This window comes from Heptranchias perlo, chromosome 19 (genome assembly GCF_035084215.1).
Source record: "Heptranchias perlo isolate sHepPer1 chromosome 19, sHepPer1.hap1, whole genome shotgun sequence".
In the NCBI taxonomy this organism is placed as follows: domain Eukaryota; kingdom Metazoa; phylum Chordata; class Chondrichthyes; order Hexanchiformes; family Hexanchidae; genus Heptranchias; species Heptranchias perlo.
Genome location: NC_090343.1, coordinates 15,888,130 through 15,909,009, shown reverse-complemented (window position 1 = coordinate 15,909,009; position 20,880 = coordinate 15,888,130). Strand labels below are relative to the sequence as shown.

The 20,880-nt window shown below is 40.5% G+C and overlaps 1 protein-coding gene across 2 annotated transcripts in view; it reads left to right on the top strand.

Annotated features, from left to right (window-relative positions):
* Nucleotides 1-927: 927 nt before the first annotated feature.
* rpn2 (ribophorin II) overlaps nt 928-20,880 on the top strand; it is a 49,643-nt gene continuing 29,690 nt past the window's right edge. For both annotated transcript variants that reach the window (XM_068000383.1, XM_068000382.1), the window contains exons 1-7: nt 928-1,027; nt 9,175-9,362; nt 10,852-10,947; nt 11,620-11,795; nt 13,974-14,049; nt 17,533-17,667; nt 19,007-19,183. In XM_068000383.1, the coding sequence (XP_067856484.1) occupies nt 1,015-1,027; nt 9,175-9,362; nt 10,852-10,947; nt 11,620-11,795; nt 13,974-14,049; nt 17,533-17,667; nt 19,007-19,183 (861 nt within the window). In that variant the 5' untranslated portion in view covers nt 928-1,014. The remainder of the gene's footprint in view (nt 1,028-9,174; nt 9,363-10,851; nt 10,948-11,619; nt 11,796-13,973; nt 14,050-17,532; nt 17,668-19,006; nt 19,184-20,880) is intronic.

The following is a 20,880-nucleotide window of genomic DNA, read 5'->3' as shown; positions in this document are numbered from 1 at the left end:
GTGTAGGTAACACCTCTCTGTCTGAACACTGTGATTGCCTTGGCAACGGGCAGTTGCAAGGAATGTCTGTAATCACCATGTATTGTTCTGTGATTTATAAATGCGTAGGCTTCGAGGAGTTCCTGACATTTACCTGAGGAAGGAGGAAGCCTCCGAAAGCTTGTAAATTTCAAATAAAATCATTGGACTATAACTTGGCGTTGTGACTTTGTCACTCAAACCATCCCCAAACTCCCACATCCAGCAAGATTCACACAACACAGGTCACAATTGTTCTGCTTCTCCCCTCCTCCTCCTATTGTCTTCTTTGCCTCGACATCCATTTGTGACACTGTGAAGCGCCTTGGGACGTTGTTAAATCATTAAAGGTGCGATATAAATGCAAGTTGTTGTTATTGCAATCCTTTAAATTCTGCAAGACATAAAAAATAAACTCAATATTAATCTCTTCAGGTTTATTTCCAAAGATCTCAGACAGACTATATAATCTGTTTAGTTGGATTAATCCTTCACTGCTCTGGTTCTGCTGCCTCTCTCGTGCTCGTGGCTCTTCATTCCCGCTCTACATGACTGACAGGTCAGAGCAGCCAATGGAATTAAAACACATCCACAATACGTCCCGCCCAACATTAAAACTTTTCAAAAATATAAAAAACAAATTTTCTGACGAAGAGAAACATTTTGACATCAGTAACGCATTTAAAATTAAAATATTTAACAAAATTGATTAATATTATCAGCCATCTACCAACTTTGTGGACTGGAGGGGGGGGGGGAATGGTTCAATCTCGTCGCCTCTTAATCAAAAGTGAGAGCTATTTGTGACACATCCCTTCAAGTTAAAGATATTTTATCAAACGGTCAAACTGTCTCAGATCTTTAAAGCTGAAAATATTTAAATCTTTTATCTTAGTTTACCCTCTGAGTGGAATGGATGAGTCCGCTGACCCGGAAGCGGATGTGCGGACAGATTGACCTCCCTCCGGCTGGGTGACGACCTGAGACGCGGTGACAATGGGAGCTGCAGGTAATGGGAGTGAAATGGCCGGGGAGCGGGGCGGGCGGGCGCTGCTCCGTCGGTTCGGTGCACCAACCCCAAGGGGCATCGTGCCTATAAGCTGACCGCTGCCGGTAACGGGGGCGGCGGCAGCGGCAGCGCCTCAGTGCGGACGTGGCTTTCCCCGACCCTTCCTATCGGTTCACTCTTGTTTGGAGCTCGGGGGCCGGGGCGCGGTGAGAAGCAGCCGGCGGGCGGGAGGAAGGAAGACCCGAGCCCGGGTCCAGCTTCAATCAGGATGTGAACCTGTCGGGGAAATTGCGGGCGGAGGCCGAACCTTCACCACCAGCCGCTCCAAAACTCGCCCATCTGCATATAGTTTGACATCAGGAAACGCAGATGGTGCCGTCCCATTCAACACTCCCAGACCAGGTTATAATGGCGAGGTTGTGGGACATTCTGGTCGGAAGGACCCACCTCTTCGATCCCACTTCCGTCCTTCTCTCTCAGTTGTGAGGAACACACGTGTTTTTGAATCTCTAAAATTGGGGCCATCTCTACAGCCTTAACTCTTGCTCTCCTCCTGAGCACCCCTGATCATACAATACTTTAACCAGCTTCTCTGATACCCTTAACGCAGCCCTCACCACTCTCATTCGCCACCTCTCGTTTTTGCCCTTTCCTGGCGCAGCCCCCGACCAATCAGCTATTTTCTCAATCCAGTGTTTACCAACTTCATTGATTCTTCCCCCTCAGGTACTGTTTCCTCCCATCACCTTTTAAAACTATAATTACTCTGCTCCTTAAAAAGCCTACCATTGACTTTTCAGTTCTTTAATTATGCTCCCCATTTCCAACCTATTCCTCTCTAATCTTCTGGAATGTGCTGTCTCCACCCAACTCCACGTCTAACTCTCCCACTACACCTGTTAATGTGCGCACCCCATCCTGCCCACAGCACTAAAACCATGCTGGTCAAAGCCACCAACATTCTGTCAATGTGACTGTGGTGCATTAAATCCTCTCCTCTTTCAATGTGTTGGACTACATCATCCTCCACCACTGATTCTCCTCCATGGTCTACCTGCCCCAATATAGTCAACACATCTGCAATGCCTTCTCCTCTTCCACATGCATACCTTGGTGTGCAACAAAGTTTCAAACCTCAGCCACTTCCTATTCCTCATCTGTATGTTGTCTGTCATTGATATTATGCATAAATATACTGGTAATTAAGAACATAAGAAATAGAAGCAGGACTATTCCATATGGCCCCTCGAGCCAGCTCCGCCATTCAATAAGATCATGGCTGATCTTCACCCTCAACTCCACTTTCCTGCCTGATCCTTGATTTCCCCTAGATTCCCACCTTTACCCTTCCACCACAGTTGTTATGCTCACTTAACTGTTTGGCTGACATCCACCACCCTAAACATTCACCCCCTTCACCACTGGCGCACCGTAGCTGCAGTGTGTATCATCTACAGGATGCACTGCAGCAACTCGCCAAGGCTTCTTCGACAGCACCTCCCAAACCTGCGACCTCTACCACCTAGAAGGACAAGGGCAGCAAGCACATGGGAACAACACCACCTGCATGTTCCCTTCCAAGTCACACACCATCCCGACTTGGAAATATATCGCCGTTCCTTCATTGTCGCTGGGTAAAAATCCTGGAACTCCCTTCCTAACAGCACTGTGGGAGAACCTTCACCACACGGACTGCAGCGGTTCAAGAAGGCGGCTCATCACCACCTTCTCAAGGGCAATTAGGGATGGGCAATAAATGCTGGCCTTGCCAGTGACGCCCACATCCCATGAACAAACATCAAAAAAAAGTCATCGATGAGCCAGAACTTTTTGCAGCTCAATACCAAAGCTGGAATCCCCTGGTTCCATTCCTGCTTCCTGCTGCTCAACATGATGTTACACAGCCTCAGTGCCCTGTTGGATCCTGAATTGTGCTTCAAACCTCATTAGTCCATTACTAAAGCCACCCGTTTCCACCCTCTGGAATGTCTGTCCCTTTCTTTCACTGTTACTGAAATCCATATTTGTGCCTTTGTGTCATCTCCTGGTTTTAGCTTGCCAACAATCTCCTCACCAGTATCCCAAGCAAAATATATATATATTAAACACCATCTCATTCAGCACTCTGTCAACTTCATCCCAACCTACACACATATTCACCTATCACACCCAGACCTTGACAATCTCAATTGGCTCCCTGTCTTGGAAATCCTCAACATGTATATATCCTGTCATGGCCTTACTTCACAGTATCTCTGCAACTTCTTGTGGCCCTACATCCCTGCTCCCATCCTCTGCTCTTCAAACTCTGATCTGCTGTGCGCTCCCTCCCCTCCCTCAACTCTAATTAGTGGTAGAGCCTTTAGCCATCGTGCCACCATGCTCTGGAACTCTCCCCACCTTCCACAGCCTCTTTAAAACTTACCTGTTCAACCGTGCCTTCTGCCACCTGCCCTTATTTGCCTCTTGCTCGAGTTTGACCTCCAGCCTTAGGATTTTTTGCTATGTTCAAGCAGAGTCTCCAGTGACACCACTGTGTCAGCCAATGAGCTGGAGGTTGGCAGGACTTCAGGCAGGAGTCGCAGCAATCAGTCTATTTTACAACAAACAGTCTATTTAAACAGCACACTATAGCAAACAGTTAGAGTCTATTTTAAAAAAAGTTTCTGCAAACTACAAACAACTAGTGACCGAGGCAAGGTGATTTTTCCAGTAAAATGCAGTGAGCTGAGGACAGTTACATACAAATTATGTGCTTAAAATCAATCCCAGTCACTTACAGCAGTGTGGTCTCCAGGCATGATTGGTGGGAGTATTACCCAAACATCTCATTCTGGCTGGTAATAGTGGTGTCATTATAGGCAGCCATGTTAAAGCTTCTCGAAACATGTAAATTACTTCCAGGAAGTAAAATTCTAAATGCTGGTGCTTTTGGAATATGCATATAATGCTGAGAGATGTCAGGCCTGTTTTTAACACATTGTTGCCTTGTATAGTGTTTTCTTCCCAGAGGAATATGCATTATTGTAGTTTCTAATGGAATGATATGGATCACTGATCTAATCTGTGCTATAACTTTATATCTTTATTATAAAACTTAAAAGTAACACCCACATTGCAAAGGTTTTTGTTGCAGGAGGTTTGTTGTAAAATTAATTTAATACTTGTATTTCTATAGTGCTAGTCATATCAAAATGTCTCAAAGTTTCACATCAGGCATTACTTTTTGAAGTGCATTGACTGTCACAATTAAGTAAATCTGGCATCTGTTCCATGCTAGTAACGCCGCATAGATGGTCATGAGATGAATGGCCAGTCAGTTTGTACATGGTACTGATTTGATGGAGGAATATTGGCCAGAATACCAGGGAAATTTTTTGCTTTTCTTTGAATAGTGCAGTGAGATGTTTTAACTTCCCCCTGAACTAGCAGACGAGGAGTAAGTTCAAAGATTGGTGCCTTTGACAATGCAGTGCGCCCTCTACTGTGCTGGAGTGTCAGCTTATATCAATGTTTTCAAACTTTACTGTGTCGGAGACCCCCTGCGGTTTGCAACACATAACCTCCAAGGGACAGTGTCAGCTACCAAAGGAAAACAGTGCTATAGATGCAGAAAATATTTTAGTATACAGCGACAAAAATAACATCCTGGTAAATCAACAATTTGCAGAAAAAATACTGAATGTTTGAGATGATGCCTACAGAACGGACAGAAATCTGTCAACTTTACAGTCATGCTACCTCCTTGTAGACAGTTTTTAAAAAACCTACAGCCTAGATAATGAATTCAAGCTCCATTGTGCGGCTTGAACGTACAGTCTTCTGACTTCTTCAATGAGAGTGTTGCCATCTGAACAAAGTTAACAACTGGCATCGAGTTTTCAGGCAGGTTATGTTCTTAAAACAACTTGTTCCAAAAACAGTGACCATGTTCTGTTGATAGTGGATTTCATCCTATTGACACCTGTGTAGTATTTCATGGGCTGACTTGCTGTGCCACAGTTGGTAGAACAAATCTCTCATCTCTTGTATTGTCAGATGAACAAAAGCAGGTTACTTCTGAGGGGCTACCAGATTTTAATGAAAATGAGGTAAAATGACAGTTAGTTTCATAATGCAGGCTTTCCTGAGCCACCTGTTGAAAATTTGGACAATTCAGTAAAATCTTCGGTTCACTTCATCTGGGGATGGAATATCGGATGCGTTGTCAATTAAAGTTGCTTTCACAACCTATTTCACTACTGGTTCTGAGTGCGATTGTTGGATATCCAATATTTATTTATAAGAATGCTTACAAAAGATGCAACGACAACTTGCATTTATAAAGCGCCTTTTAACGTAGTAAAACGTCCTAAGGCGCTTCACAGGAGCGATTATCAAACAAAATTTAACACCGAGCCACGTAAAGAGAAATTAGGATAGGTGACCAAAAGCTTTGTCAAAGATGTAGGTTTTAGGGCGCGTCTAAAGGAGAGAGGTGGAGAGGTTTTGGGACAGAATTCCAGAGCTTCGGGCTTAGGCTGTAGCTCACCACCACCTCTCTCGACCCCTCCACTGCCGCTGATTTGTCACACTGCTTGTCCAACATCCAGTACTGGATGAGCAGAAATTTCCTCCAACTAAACTTTGAAAGACTGAAGCCATTACCCTCGGCCCCTGCCACAAACTCCGTTCCCTAGCCACCGACTCCATCACTCTCTGGCCACTATCTGAGGCTGAACCAGATCATTTGCAACCTTGGTGTCCTATTTGACCCTGAAATGAGTATCCGAACCCATGTCTGCTCCAATCCCAAGACCGCCTACTTCCACCTCCATAACATTGCCCGACTCCGCCCCTGCCTCAGTTCATCTGCTGAAACCCTCATCCGTGCATTTGTTACCACCAGACTCGACTATTCCAATGCTCTCCTGGCCTGCCTCCCATCTTGCACCCTTTTGTAAATTTGTGCTCATCTAAAACTCTGCTGCCCCTATCTTAACTCGCACCAAGTTTGGTTCACCGGTCACCCCTGTGCTTGCTGACCTAAATTGGCTCCCGGTCCGGCAATTTTAAAATTCTCATCCTTGTTTTCAAATCCCTCCATGGCCTCGCCCCTCCCTATCTCTGTAACCTCCTCCAGTCCTACAACCCTCCGAGATCTCTGTGCTACTCCAATTCTTGCCTCTTGCGCATCCCTAATTTTAATCGCTCCACCATTGACGGCCGTGCCTCAGCTGCCTAGGCCCTAAACTCTGGATTCCCTCCCTAAACCTCTCTACCTCTCTCTCCTCCTTTAAGATGCTCCTTAAAAACTACCTCTTTAACCAAGCTTTTGGTCACCTGTCCTAATATCTCCTTACGTGGCTCGGTGTCAAATTTTGTTTGATTTCGCTCCAGTGAAGTGCCTTGGGACATTTAACCAAATTAAAGGCGTTATGTAAATACAAGTTGTCGTGGGCAGGTGAAGGCATCAGCCACCAATGGTGGAGCAGAGAGAATCCGGGGTGCACACAAGAGGCCAGAATTGGAGGAGCACAGAGATCCCGGAGGGTTGGAAGAGGTTACAGAGATAGGGAGGGGCAAGGCCATGGAGGGATTTGAAAAGAAGGTTGAGATTTATATTCTCGGAGTGGGCTGACCTGATAACTCACAAGAAATTAATTATCATTGTTAGTAAAAGGATCCAAACTGTATTTCATTGGGATTTCATAATCATGGCAATTAGTTTGTAGTTTTCTCTGAAAAAATTCATGAAATGATGGAATTTGACCCCTGATGCACTGGTAAAAATCCTAGAATCACATGTAATAAAATGGAAATTGACAGTCACAATAAACCAGTGGCCCTATGCATAATGTATTATGTTGTGGATTAGATAAATAAGTAGAGAAGTATTTTTGTTCAAAACAAAATATAGGCATTTTCTTCTGGTTTGGTTCTATTGCAGCTAGAGGCATAGAGGAGTGTTGAGAATGTTCGTGCTTTGAGCATTCTCTTCAAATGTTATCTATTAAATACATTAAAGGGAAATTGTATTAAAACGGCATGAAATACATCTATCTCCACACTTCCCCCATATGTGCACGCACACAAAATAACTGAATTCACAACAACAGCAACTTGCATTTATATGGGGCCTTTAACATAGTAACAAGTCCCAAGGTGCTTCACAGGAGTGTTATCAAACAAAGTTTGACACCGAGCCACGTAAGGAGATATTAGGACAGGCTTGGTCACAGAGGTGGGTTTTAAGGAGCATCTTAAAGGAGGAGAGAAGGGCAGAGGTTTAGGGAGGGAATTCCAGAGCTCAGGGCCTGGGCAGCTGAAGCTAATGATGGAGCAGTGAAAATCGGGGATACGCAAGAGGTCAGAATTGGAGGAGCGCAGAGATGCTGGAGGAGGTTGCAGAGATAGGGAGTGGTTTGAAAACAAGGATGAGAAACGCTATACTACAAAGCTTATTGAGTAATTAAATAATGTTTCCTTTCCTAATACGCATAGACACACTTTGAAATGGGAGAGTTTGAACCGCATTGATATATAGCCTGTAGATGTATTTACAAACCATGCTGGATGCACCTTTGTTTACTTAAAGAGCACTGTATTGTATGGCATGAATGTCATTGAGGAATACAGGACCTTGTCAATTCTTCAGCCACTTGTAATTTATATTTTTTTCATTTGTCACTTTTTTTGTACCTGGATGCATTCAGATTTGTGTAAGTCTTATTTGTGTCGCTATGCACAAAATATATAACCATATTGATTAAACAGATCGTATTGTGTGATAAAGTGTGGAACACAGAAATCAATACATGTGTAAGAGTAGCTGATGAATGGCCGTCTGTAGCCCTTATCTAACTAAATAAACCTAAATACCATTTGAAAATCACAGGAATGTGACCGGAACTATAAAGGTTGATATTTTTTTTTCTGTCTGTTAAATGGAATGCACTGTGTGAAAGGGTGGTGGAAGCAAATTCAATAGTAACTTTCAATGGGAAATTGGATAATTGGATGCGAAATTGAGGCCCTGCCTGCCTGCTCAGGTGAACATAAAAGAACAAGTGGCACTATTTCGAACAAGAGCAGGCCAACATTTCTCCCTCATCTATCACCACCAAAAACATCTTACCTGCTGAATGTTTCCAGCATTTTCTGTTTTTGCTCGACAAAAAACAGATTTTGTGGTCATTCATTCATTTGCTTTTTGTGGGGCCTTGCTGCAAGTACAACAATAACTATTTCAAAAGTAATTTAATGATTGTAAGCTCCTTTGCAGTGTCCTTGAGGATATGATAGGGCACTATATAAATGCACATTCTTTCTTTACCTAGAGATGATTAAATACATTTACAGCAAAGAATTGCCTATGAAAGTGGCTTTGAACATTCACATTTCACAAACCTGCTGATTAAAACCGGCAGACTTAAACTGGTATGTACTTCAGTATCTCCCATTTAAGCGCATTGGCTTAAGTGTGACCCTCCCGGACTTCACGGTGAAAACTCTGGTCTGGGTGTCTTTATGTCCCCTGCATTTAATAGACGATAATCATGATACCAGTCATCCGTAGGATAGAAAAATATGACAGCTTCTTTCTGGAATGCAGCTAAAACTTATTCTTGGGACTTACTGAAATTAACTTCAGTTTATGTCTAGATGCTTTTACATGTCTGGCCCATGTGTTTTTTTTTCAAATCCTGCTGCTATACAGATAGCTGGTCAGTGGTACAAGAAATTTAGGAAAATAGCTTCTGATCAATAAGTTGCAGATTTGACGCTTATGACTTGTTCTGTTCAGATTCACCATGTCTTAATTCAGCTCCTATTGAAAGAGTAATGAGCAGAAATGTGAGGTCTTCATTGTCATCATGAAGAATGGTACGCATTTGTCTTCAGTTCTTGACTGCTATTTGTTTAGAGTGGTGTTCACATCAGTCAATCCTGTACACATCTGTGGGTCAGACTAGTCCACAGGCCTGGCTATATCTTTACAATGTGCTGTTTTATTTGTATTGAACTGATAAATATGCAGCCCAGAATTGTTAATGCGTTTCAAGTTGCAGAACATTACAAAAATATTGCTTTTGTGAACTTAGTACATGCATGTGTAATCTCTCTTATACTTGATACATAAACTGTATTTTTCGTCTTGTTTTCAGGTTCAGGGACTCTGTTCACCTTGGCCCTGTTGGCCATCACTCAGGCCATCACTCTGAAGCACTATTTGACAAATTCTGACGTTGAAAGATTAACACAAACTTTAGAACAGCCATTTTCTAATTTGGAGAATGCCTATTACACCATAGTAGGTTTGCAAAAGCTCGGAGAACAAATACCAGATGAACAGGTAAGCAGCTGCACAAAGAGAATGTACAACTTAATTAGATTTCATTAATACAAATCATGATACGGATTTCTGTCTAATACAAAATTCTCAAACTTGGGGTACTTCCTCCCTCATTGAAAAAATCCATGGCACCTACCTAATTATTATTTAATAAAACAAAAGAAGTAACTGTAAAAGTACTTCCATTTTTCTGGATTAATGCCCTTCTTGCTCAGACTGTACCTGCAAATCCTCGTCTGGATTAATACACTCCTAATCAGATGGTATTTGCAGATCCATTACTACCAGACTGTACCTGCACATCCCTGTTTCTGGATTAATGCTTGCTCTTGTCAGTGCCCAACAACTAGAACTACTAGCCTCTCTGAATGGGAGACCTCTCTGGGTTAATGCCCTGTACATATAATTTTGGATCTGAGAAAGACAAATCGGAATTTTTTTTAATGGGGAGAGTCTAGGAGCTGTGCGGTGCAATGGGATTTAGATGTCCATGTACACAAATCATACAAGCTAGTGCACAGATATAAAAAGCAATCACAAAGGGCATCACTAGCAAGGCCAGCATTTATTGTCCATCCCAAGTTCCCCTTAAGAAGGTGGTGATGAGCCACCTTCTTGAATCATTGCAGTCCATATGATGAAGGTATTCCCACAGTGCTGTTAGGTAGGGAGTCCCCGGATTTTGACCCAGTGACCATGAAGGAACGGCGATATATGTCCAAGTCGGGATGGTGTGTGACTTGGGGATGATGGTGTTCCCATCCAGCTGCTGCCCTTGTCCTTCTAAGTGGTGGAGGTCACAGGTTTGTAGTCCAAAAAAAGTGGACAGCCAACCTGAGTTGCACAAGAAGCCATTACTAACAATCTACCAGTGCGTGGAATTGATGGTTGAATTGGCATTTTTCCACAATAGGTAGTTCAGAATTTTCAGTAAGCTGATGTGCAGCTTGTCCAACAGCTGAGACATGATACATCTCAGATTCTTTCGCGATAGTCTTTGGGCAAGATTCCTTGCATATTTAAGGGTTTTCCTCCTAAATGTAGTTGCTGCAGAATAATGACCACATACTGGGAGAAATAAGAAAGAAACCCAAGGTTATTAGAGCTTTGAAAGCTTACAAATTCCAAGTTTAAGAAAGACAGATTAGCCTGAAGAACAGAACAGCTTTCATGAAGTAATATAGAATCTATGCAAATCCAGTATCTTTAACATGTTCTGCCAGTGCTGTTTTCGTGGGTTAATCCATGTTTGCCTTTTAATAATTTACTTTTGTTTTCCGATCAATGTCTCCAAAGATTAGTAATGAGAGTTAACCAGATATCCAATTCACAGAATCATACCCTAACAATTTTAATGACTGGATTAAGTTTCTGTCAGTTTTTAAAAACATATAAGCAATTAAATTGTGCTCTGTTGATGATTCTTAAATAGAAAGAATTGTACGCCCAGTAGTAAAAGGTTATTTCTGAAAGTGTTTTTTCCAAACAGGCTGCTTGTAACTTTTTGAAATCGCAAGTGGACTCCAGCAATGTTGATTCCCTTTTTTATGCCGCTGAAGCAAGTCAAGCCCTATCTAATTGCAAGGTAAGTAATAATGCAGCAAATACCTTACGAAGAGGTGGTTTATTTTCGTATGAAAAACATGTAGAAAGTAATTTCTCTGTTATCCAGTTGCAGGACCTCTTTCCACAATAGTAATTGCAGTAATGAAATGAGGGTATGTCTGAGTTTGCAATGAGGTAGTTCCACTTTACTGATGGGCCTGTATGAAAGCATAGAAGTAGTAGTATAGGAAAACCGATGTTATAAACTGTATTTCTGCCATTGCACAGTTATTCAGTAACGTGAGTTGTAAGCAAAGGCTAAAACTGATACTGGTTTGACTGCCTGAATGTTTGTACAAGGGAGATATAATAATAATAATAGCATTTATACTGCCAACTTTACATTGAGAGGCTTCCATATTGTTTCCACAGTAGTGGAAAGTTAGTGAAGCAGTGTTTACAGTCCATAATGGACTATTTCCATATGGTGATGCTGAAAAGGATGTCACTGTATTAGTAATAGTCTTCATGCCAGGGATATTTTTATGTTGGAGTGCAGCCTATTAACTAAGATTATAGTCCCTTTATTCCATAAAAGTATGCCTTTATCCTGCTGAAACATGGAGAGGTGATGGTGTCCTATATGCTTGAATGACTTTGAAACTGTGACTAAGCAGATACTTAATTTTTTTTCTTCAAAATTCATTCACAGATTATAGTCAGCAATGAGACCAGAGATCTCTTATTATCAACAGTGAGCGATGATTCTTCAATTACCCAGATTTACCATGCAGTCGGAGCTTTGAGTAACCTTGGTCTTCCTCTGGCATCTCAGGAAGTTCTCCGAGCCCTTGCTGCTCACATTTCTAAAGATGATGGCTCTTTGGGGTATGCCATGCTTTGTATTTCTGTTATTGGTAATCACTGGAAATTTAAGGCAGACTGTTCTGGAACCTTTATATAAATCAGTGTTTTTACAAATCAGTTGTAGATAATTACCTAAATTCTTATGTGACCAAGTGTGTGTAAGTTTGTAACTACTTTGCAAAGAAACAACATATGTGTGTGTTTTTTAAATTCTTTTAATAATATCATAAAATCATACAGTACAGAAGGAGGCCATTCGGCCCATTGTGCCTGTGCAGGCTCTTTGAAAGAGCTACCAATTTGTCCCACTCCCCTGCTCATATCCCTGCAAATTTTTCCTTTTCAAGTATATATCCAATTCCCCTTTGAAAGTTACTGTTGAATCTGCTTCCACCACCGTTTCAGGCAGTGAATTCTCGATCATAACATTTTGCTGCATAAAAAAAATTCTTCTCATCTCCCCTTTGGTTCTTTTGTCAATTATCCTAAATCTGTGACCTCTGGTTACCAACCCTCTTGCCATCTTGTTACTTTCTGTACCAAAGCCGTAATAATTTTTTAAATCTCCTATAGTAATTTTTTTCAAATTCCCTGGTGTGCTATTAGTTTGGGGTGGGGGACTTTGACTGCTGCTTTGGCCGTCTGTCATACCTGGGCACTGACTTGTCATACCAGTAACTTAATACATGTATTTAATCATGTTTCAAAGATTATCTTTCACCTAATGTTAGATACTAGTTGAAATTGAACATGTATATCTGGTTGATTTTTGCCATCAGGCAAGCTGGAAGCCAAACCTATATATGATTTTTGGGCCTACAAACAGACTTGTGATCTAAATGGTGCTTGGACAACTTCACTCATTTAGAAGAGTGCACAAACAGCCCAAAATGTTATTCATTGTCTATATTCTTTTGAAAATTAGTCCCTCTGTTGGAATAACCTTTTTATTATCTTTGTGTCCTTTTGAAGTTTTGACTGCTTTTTAAATTACAGATGAGGGAGGTCATATCATAAACTCTTGGTACATCTGGTTGATAGTTGTAAGCATTGCTTATGTATCAAGTTTAAATTGTTACTTTCACTATAATTTTAGGTTATACCTTTTTGCCTTTAGATTTGTGATTTAAAATTGTGTCAACCAGTCTCGTAACACACTCAACCAGTTCCAAGCTTGGCCATTGGTCAACAACCCAAAACCCTCCATAGTTCTCCACCATTAGACATTAAGTTAACATTCTCGCTCAGTGAGATGATAATGAAGGTGAATAGTGGAAATGAAAGTGTAGGAGACAGGGGTGTGTAACCTCTGGCCCTGACCCCTGACATCCAATCCACGAAGCCCAGGCTATTCAGCCCTATTTGTGCTTATATTTCTTATTCGTTGGTTTGCCCTGTTTGAAGTTTGCATACTTGGAAGTTTGCAAACAGCTCTTTATAGTGCTGTTACCTCATCAGTGAATAGTCCAAAATCAGAACAGTATTGGCAGTTTGAGAGAAATACAAATGAATAAGAATACATGGCTGTAAACTTTATATGTGGCCCCTAAAACTCGACACCTATGTGATCCATGAAGACAATGGTTTGGACACTCCTGTAGTCGGGAATGCTGTTCTAAGGCTTCATATGTTGTTGTGGCAGAGAGGAGGGAGATGTGCTTTACTCTGCGTCCCACCTGACAGTACCACACTGAGACTGAGTTCAAATAGTAGGAAAGTATTCCATTCTTTTGAAGTGTATAGAGAAAGTTATATGCGAATGATGAAAAAAGAATCTTGTCTAAATAGATAATACAAAATACACAAGATAGTTACTTTGCAATCTCAAACTCTTGACTGTCTTGATAAAATTACTGTAATCCCTTCCAACCTTTTGATATACAGTAATAGTGTGAGATTACAGATACGTTAAATGAACATAGTCTGATTATTCCAATTTTCTTTTTTCAGTACATTGTGGTAATATTAAATGGAGGCTATTTTGGTTGTCCTGACCTTTTTCAATGTACAATAATAGTATGAGATTGCAGATATATAAATGGAAACTTGTTATATTTGCCATGGTGAAAATTGAATTAAAATGATCTAAGTTACAGTACAGATTGAATCTGTATTTAGCACTTCAAGTACAGAACAGTAGACCTTTTTGTATATACTCTTAAAATTAGACAGCCCTGATTGTGTTTTTCTTCTTTACAGAATTATCCATGCATTGTTTACAGCTTCTTATCTATCTCAGCAGGCTGATCTGAGAAGCATCGTAGAGGAGATTGAGGTAAAAACTTTGTTTCAGAGCAGTGTTTGGGCAGATTGAAAAGATAAACACACTTGAAGTGAATGGGCATGAAATTTTAATTTCTGAATTGTTAGTGTATAGGTAAGAATTTGACATGAAACATTGGGGGGTAATGAAGTGAGTTACTTAGGAGATTGCATTGTGGCTTTTTGAAAAAATCTTTAGATTTTTTTTTAGCACAAAATATTTCTACCTGCAGGATAAATAATGAAAATATGGCTACAAAGAGTAGAGCAATGATTGTTATACATATACTGATTCTAAAACAATTATAAAAATGTATACTGTTTGTATGCATGTATGTGTGTATTTCTGACCAGTTGGATAAATGTAGTTCACAACTGATATTCTTTACGTGCCAGAACTAAGCTTTGTATTTGTTTCAAAAAATTTTAACTTTTTAAAAAAAAGTTGTGTGAGCCTGTACATTTTGTTAACTATATATTCAGTATTACAAATTCCAATCATTTTTTTCCTTTTTAAATATAATTTAATCTGCAATCGTGTGTTGTGTGTGTGTGTGTGTGTGTGTGTGTGTGTGTGTGTGTGTGTGTGTTTTATATATGACCGGCAGAATTTACAATTCGCTGTCAGAATAGCTGTCAATTTGTGACTTAATCTGTTGAACCATTTTCCCTATCCAATCAATCATTTCCCAGATGCTCCCAAGTCCATTTACAGTTTCCAATTTGCTTGTTAACTTAATTTTCTTAAATACGTATATTAGCTCCATGATAGAACAACAGAACTAGTGGAGCTCTCCTAGCACCAGGTAGTCAAGACAGAAAACTAATTTGGAAGATTTAGTTTGTCTTATGCCTCTGGAGGCTTCCCTATTCATATCTTATTGAAACTGGAGCAGAACTTTGAAAGTTTTTTTGTTGAAAATGAGGTGGGATTTAGTTGTCAAATCCTATTTGTTTCTATCCTTCTATCCTTTCGAGCATTCGGGTGCAGCAAGCAGTTAGGAAGGCGAATGGTATGTTGGCCTTCATTGCAAGAGGATTTAAGTACAGGAGCAGGGATGTCTTACTGCAGTTATACAGGGCCTTGGTGAGACCACATTTGGAGTATTGTGTGCAGTTTTGATCTCCTTACCTAAGAAAGGATATACTTGCCATAGAGGGAGTGCAACGAAGGTTTACCAGACTGATTCCTGGGATGGCAGGACTGACGTATGAGGAGAGGTTGGGTCGACTAGACCTATATTCACTAGAGTTTAGAAGAATGAGAGGTGATCTCATCAAAACATATAAAATTCTAACAGGACTAGACAGACTAGATGCAGGGAGGAGGTTCCCGATGGCTGGGGAGTCCAGAACCAGGGGTCACAGTCTCAGGATACGGGATATGCCATTTAGAACTGAGATGAGGAGAAATTTCTTCACTCAGAAGGTGGTGAACCTGTGGAATTCTCTACCACAGAAGGCAGTGGAGGCCAAGTTATTAGATGTATTCAAGAAGGAGGTAGATATATTTCTTAATGCTAAAGGGATCAAGGGATATGGGGAAAAAGCAGGAACAGGGTACTGAGTTAGACGATCAGCCATGATCATTTTGAATGGCGGAGCAGGCCCAAAGGGCCGAATGGCCTACTCTTGCTCCTATTTTCTATGTTTCTATGGAAATAGAAGGAGAGGTGCCACTTTTGATTATTTCAGTGCTATATCTTTCAGATTTATAGTGGAACTGAGATTAAACTTTTTTACTCAGCAACAGGCTTGAAATATAATATGGTTCAGTCAAAGATCAAACATTTTTGTGGGGTATTCCTTTGTAAATGTGTTCTATGTTTGCTCAGGGTAACTGTTGCATCACAGGGTTTATTTTATCTTTTTAACTAGGTATTTTTTCATTCTGTGTTTCACACTTTTGTAGGTGAGCCCTAGGTCCCTGTGTTCTTCAGTGTTTTCACATGTCCTGATACCTAGGTAAAATGAATCGTGTGTCTGGGAAACAAACCTTTTGCTGGTTATATTCCATGCCTTCACCTTTTCAGAAGATGGCAAAATAACCCTATACTGGACCTTGTTTTAGGCTTTAACTGCCAAACAAATTTACTAAATAGTAACAGAACAAGCAAATAGTACATTTTACAACTGTTGTTTAATCTGGTTAGCTCCTTGTAATTAAAACTTAGTAGCGACCTCTTTGCTAAACTATACTGAAATACATTTTCTTGCACATTTGGTTCTTTCTTCTCACCAGCTATGACTTAACTAGCTCTTATTGAAACATACAAGATTCAGAGGGGACTCGATAGGGTAGATGCTGAGAGGATATTACCCCCCATGGGGGAATCTAAAACTAGGGGGCGTAGTCTCAGAATAAGGGGTCGCCCGTTTAAGACAGAAATGAGGAGGAATTTCTTCTCCCAGAGGGTCGTGAATCTTTGGTGTCCGTTACCCCAAAAAGCTGTGGAGGCTGAGTCACTGAATACATTCAAGGCTGAGTTAGACAAATTTTTGATCAGCAAGGGAGTCAAAGGATATGGGGAAAGTGGAGTTGAGGTAAAAATCAGATCAGCCATGATCTCATTAAATGGTTCGAGGGGCCGGATGGCCTACTCCTGCTTCTATCTCTTACGGTCTCTCTGTTCGCAAGTTCTAGGCACTCTGATTTGGGGTGAAAAAGCAGGCACATAAATACTTTTGAAACAACTACCAGGCTCTTGTGAATGTAACTGACACATTCAAAAGAAGCTGCTAATCAAATACATTTTTAAACTAATCACACAGCATGTTTATAAATTTTTAGACAAACCAAAAGGTTATTGTTACAAAATGAGTTAAAACATTCTTTTGTGTGTAAAGCTCATTTTTACCCCTTATGTACCATAACAAAATTAAAGAAGCCAATACAGTTCTGATTCTTAGACAAATAAATGTTTTATTTTTATTACAGTAACTTTTGAGTGTTTCTGAACAGGGTGCCTCAATGACAGAAAGATGTCGAATCTGTTAAATAGTTTCTCGTTATTCTCTCTCCTCCATCCTTCTGCCATTCCCCCAAATATGAAATCCATGCCATGCTTGGTTTGGATAATCAACATCAATACCATTCTTTAGTTGCTCCAAAGTTGGTAAGACTTTCACTCTTGGCAGGGGATGCCAGAGTGCTAAATCTAGTACTAATGGAGTAGTAATACCAGTGAAAGCTTATTCAAAGACAGACTTCATAGATGCAGGGTGTGAGATAGTGATGGTTTGGTAGCTTTTTCTGAAGAAATCAAGTTGATGTTTTTCTTCACATTCTATGGGTGTAATAGTATGTATTCATCATTAATGTAGTTAATCTGCTACTTAAACTTTACATCAACTTTCTTGATTTTAAACTTTATACTGATGTACCAGACAAAAACTGATGTTGGATGTGACCGGTAACATGGAACAGGTTCAAGTGTTAGGTTTTTAAAAAAAAAATATCGGTACCTTACCTTAACTAAATGTGCTTTTTTTTTAGGATCTGGTTGCACGTCTTGATGATCTGGGAGGTATTTATCTTCAGTTTGAGGAGGGGTTAGAAACAACAGCTTTGTTTGTCACTGCTGCATATAAGCTGTCTGACCATGCTGGAATGGAGCCAGCAATCAAAGAGGTAAGGACAGTGAAGCTGAAGAAACTGGGCCTATTGAAAAGTTAACGTTGAGTTCACTTAAAAGGAAAAGGCCAAGGGAGTATATTTTTTAATTGAATTTTTAAATGTGTACTTCCACATAAATATATATTGTAACAGTACTGTACATTTTTATTGCATGTACGAGCAGGAGGAGTACATTGATACATCCAGGTTTCTGGAATATTTGATTTAAAATACCCCTCATGGGATGTGTTTTTGTGTGAAAAAAATAGTTACAAATGAATGCTTGCCCTTTATAAGACTTCTCATTTCATAACTATGCCACCCAACCCACCGGTTGCTTTAGTGACATCAGGTACAAGGAAGAGCAGCATAATCTCGAGCAGCTCCAGCCATTTTATTAGGACTGGAATTTTGCACCACTCTGCAAGTTGACCTGGAACTGTCTAATTCGGGAAAAACACTTGGGGGTAGCTGAGCAGTGATATAATATATAACTACAATAGTTTGATTCTTTCATAAATAATGTATTTTCACTCCTGTGGTCATACAAGAAAATTATCTAGAAAAATCAGGATGAAAATATGTAGTCTGCAGGAAAAGTGTGATCATGATCTGGAGGCACTGATTCAAAATGTTATGGTGATATTCTCATCCCCTTAAGTTTATTTTCAGATCAAATTTTTTTACCTCCTGGATCATGGTGCACTAGTCAAAATTGCAGTAACTTCGTCCTTCCTGCTTAATATGGGTGAAGTCACTTTAGTTTGTCAGCCTTGGCACAGTGGTAGCACTCTTGCCTCCAAGTCAGAAGATCATAGGTTCAAGCCCCACTCCGGAGCCCAGAACTGCGCACAGTTCCCCAATTTTGGTCTTACTAAGATTTTATATAAATTCACCATTACAGCCACAGATATGCTCAAGCTTTGTCCATTCCTCACTGCTTTGCACAGGAGGAAGAGGGCCTGGACTGGTATTGGGCCATTGTTCTGAGATTGTTTTAATTTGGGTGGAGGGACTTGACAGCCCAAAGCACTATGGACAGACCTTCACTCGGACACCAGAATGTCAATAGATTTATGGTGTTATACCACTAAGTAGTTTGTGGCTGAAAATTGTACACAAAAAAGTAACCGTATCATTATAGCAAGAATCACTGTTTTAACTGTTGGTCATATTAAATATTGCTTTGGATGATGCACATACTGTGTAAGGGTATGCAGAATAACTAATTGATTCTGATCTTCAGATTATCAACACAAATAGATCACTGGGGTGCCAAGATAATTGTATTGATTGTTTTGTTTTATGCACATCAGTAAATCTGAAAAATTTAGCTTTGCTTTTTTAATTTCAGGATCAAGTCATTCAGCTTGTTAATGCTGTTTTCAGTAAGAAACATTATACCACACTGTCAGAAGCTTTCAGCGTTGCCTGTGCTGCTGCAGCTTTGTCCAAGAATCAGTACCACATTCCAATTATTGTAGTGGCTGAAGGACTTGCCTCTGTTTCCCATAAGAAGCCCAGCCTGAAGGTAACTTCTGTTACATCTGCATATCTTGAGTTAACTTTTTAATGTTGCTTTGCAACTGTAAGCCAAGTGTAGAATGTGGAAATTTTACATTAATTGTAAGAATCATTGCTTAAAAAGTTAACATTTTTTGCTGCACCTAAGTTGAAGCTGTACATTTGTTTTTAGTTTGTTGTGATTTACTTTGTTGCTGCACGTCTTGGAAAAAGTGGTAGTTAGGACTGGGATTCAATCATTTGTTAGAATCAGAGAAAAATTTAAGAAATCCAGGGATAAGTATAATAAATTTAACTATGATTAAAAGTAACAGTAATAGGAAACAGAAGATACACTTATAGAAAATGCATGCAATGCAAGACTTTAAATGGATTACTGATAGATCTTCTGTGATGTTGCACATGGTAAGCCAGAAAATATAATCTCTCTCTTACTGTTGTTTTTGTGTTGTTTCTCTGTCTCTTCCCTTCCACTTCTGTCTCTTTTCTGCATTTCCTCGCCACTGTCTCCATCCCGTTTTTGCTTTTCTTTCTTTCTTTTCTTTGGGATGGGAGGCGATGGTTGCAGAGGCAGGGAAAGGAGCTGCCGATGGCTGCAAGCTGCATTTTTTGGTGAGGGTTGTGGGGAAAATGTAGCTATCAGCAGCTGCTTTCCAATTCCCTCCCTTCACATATCCCATATCAATTTACCTGCTCACTACCCTCTCCCCTTCCTACCACCTTGTCACTCACTTGGACCTTCATCCACTCGCTCCTCTCAGGGTGAGTGGCAAGAGGCCAGAGCACCCTTGCCCCCAACCGGGGTAGGAAGGGGGGGGCGGGGGTCAGTCATCAGGGCATAGTTATCGGTCGAGGGCTTGGAGATCGTGGGGGGGGTGCGGTGGGGAGGTTGTTTCTGCTGGTAGGCTTGTTGGGCCTGGGGGAAGGGGGAAGCGTTCCTGCTCCTCCAGGCCCACAAGCAGTGCTATAAAGGCACTTACCTGCTGTTTCGGGCCTTCTCACCTCCTCTCACGTGGCGTGAAGTAGAAGGCCCAGGAATCCCGGCACCTAGGGGTTAAAAACAAAAAAGCTGTTAAAATGGAGGTGCACAGCCTCTTTGAAAGCTTTGAGTGACCAACCCCCCTTCTGAGAGCGGGTTGGTCTCCTGCCCCTCGTCCTGCCTCTGTTAAAACCGGAAATGGGCAGGTTTAAGATTTTGAACATTTTTACTGCTCCCACCCCATCCCACCTGTTTCTCCAAGTTAAAATTATGCCCCAAGTGTATAATCAATACAATTTTTTCTCTTTTTTTACAATAACACAACAATTTTACCTAAATTTAACATTTGAAAATTGTCTTCTGTTTTCTTCAAATGGTTTTTTAAAAAGCAGCTGAGCAGAAACTGCTAGAAGCTGAAGAAAAATATTCCAGCAGTTCAGCCGATTACGTATATTACGCATGTGCATATTGCACAATCACCACTCTTGGGAAAAATATCAATCCCGGGCTTTTGGGAGAGTTTGAGACCTTCAAGTGAAAACTGTCATGAAGCCATTAAATGGCACAAAGGCAATTCAGTGGATCAATTTATTCTTGTTGAAAGTGTAATTTTTAGAATTTTTGTTTCAATATGTATTTTGAACATTAGAAAGTATAGTTCTCATTGAGAGGAAAGATAGACATTTTTTTCTGAAAGCATTTTAAGTAACTTGTGGCGAAAAGAT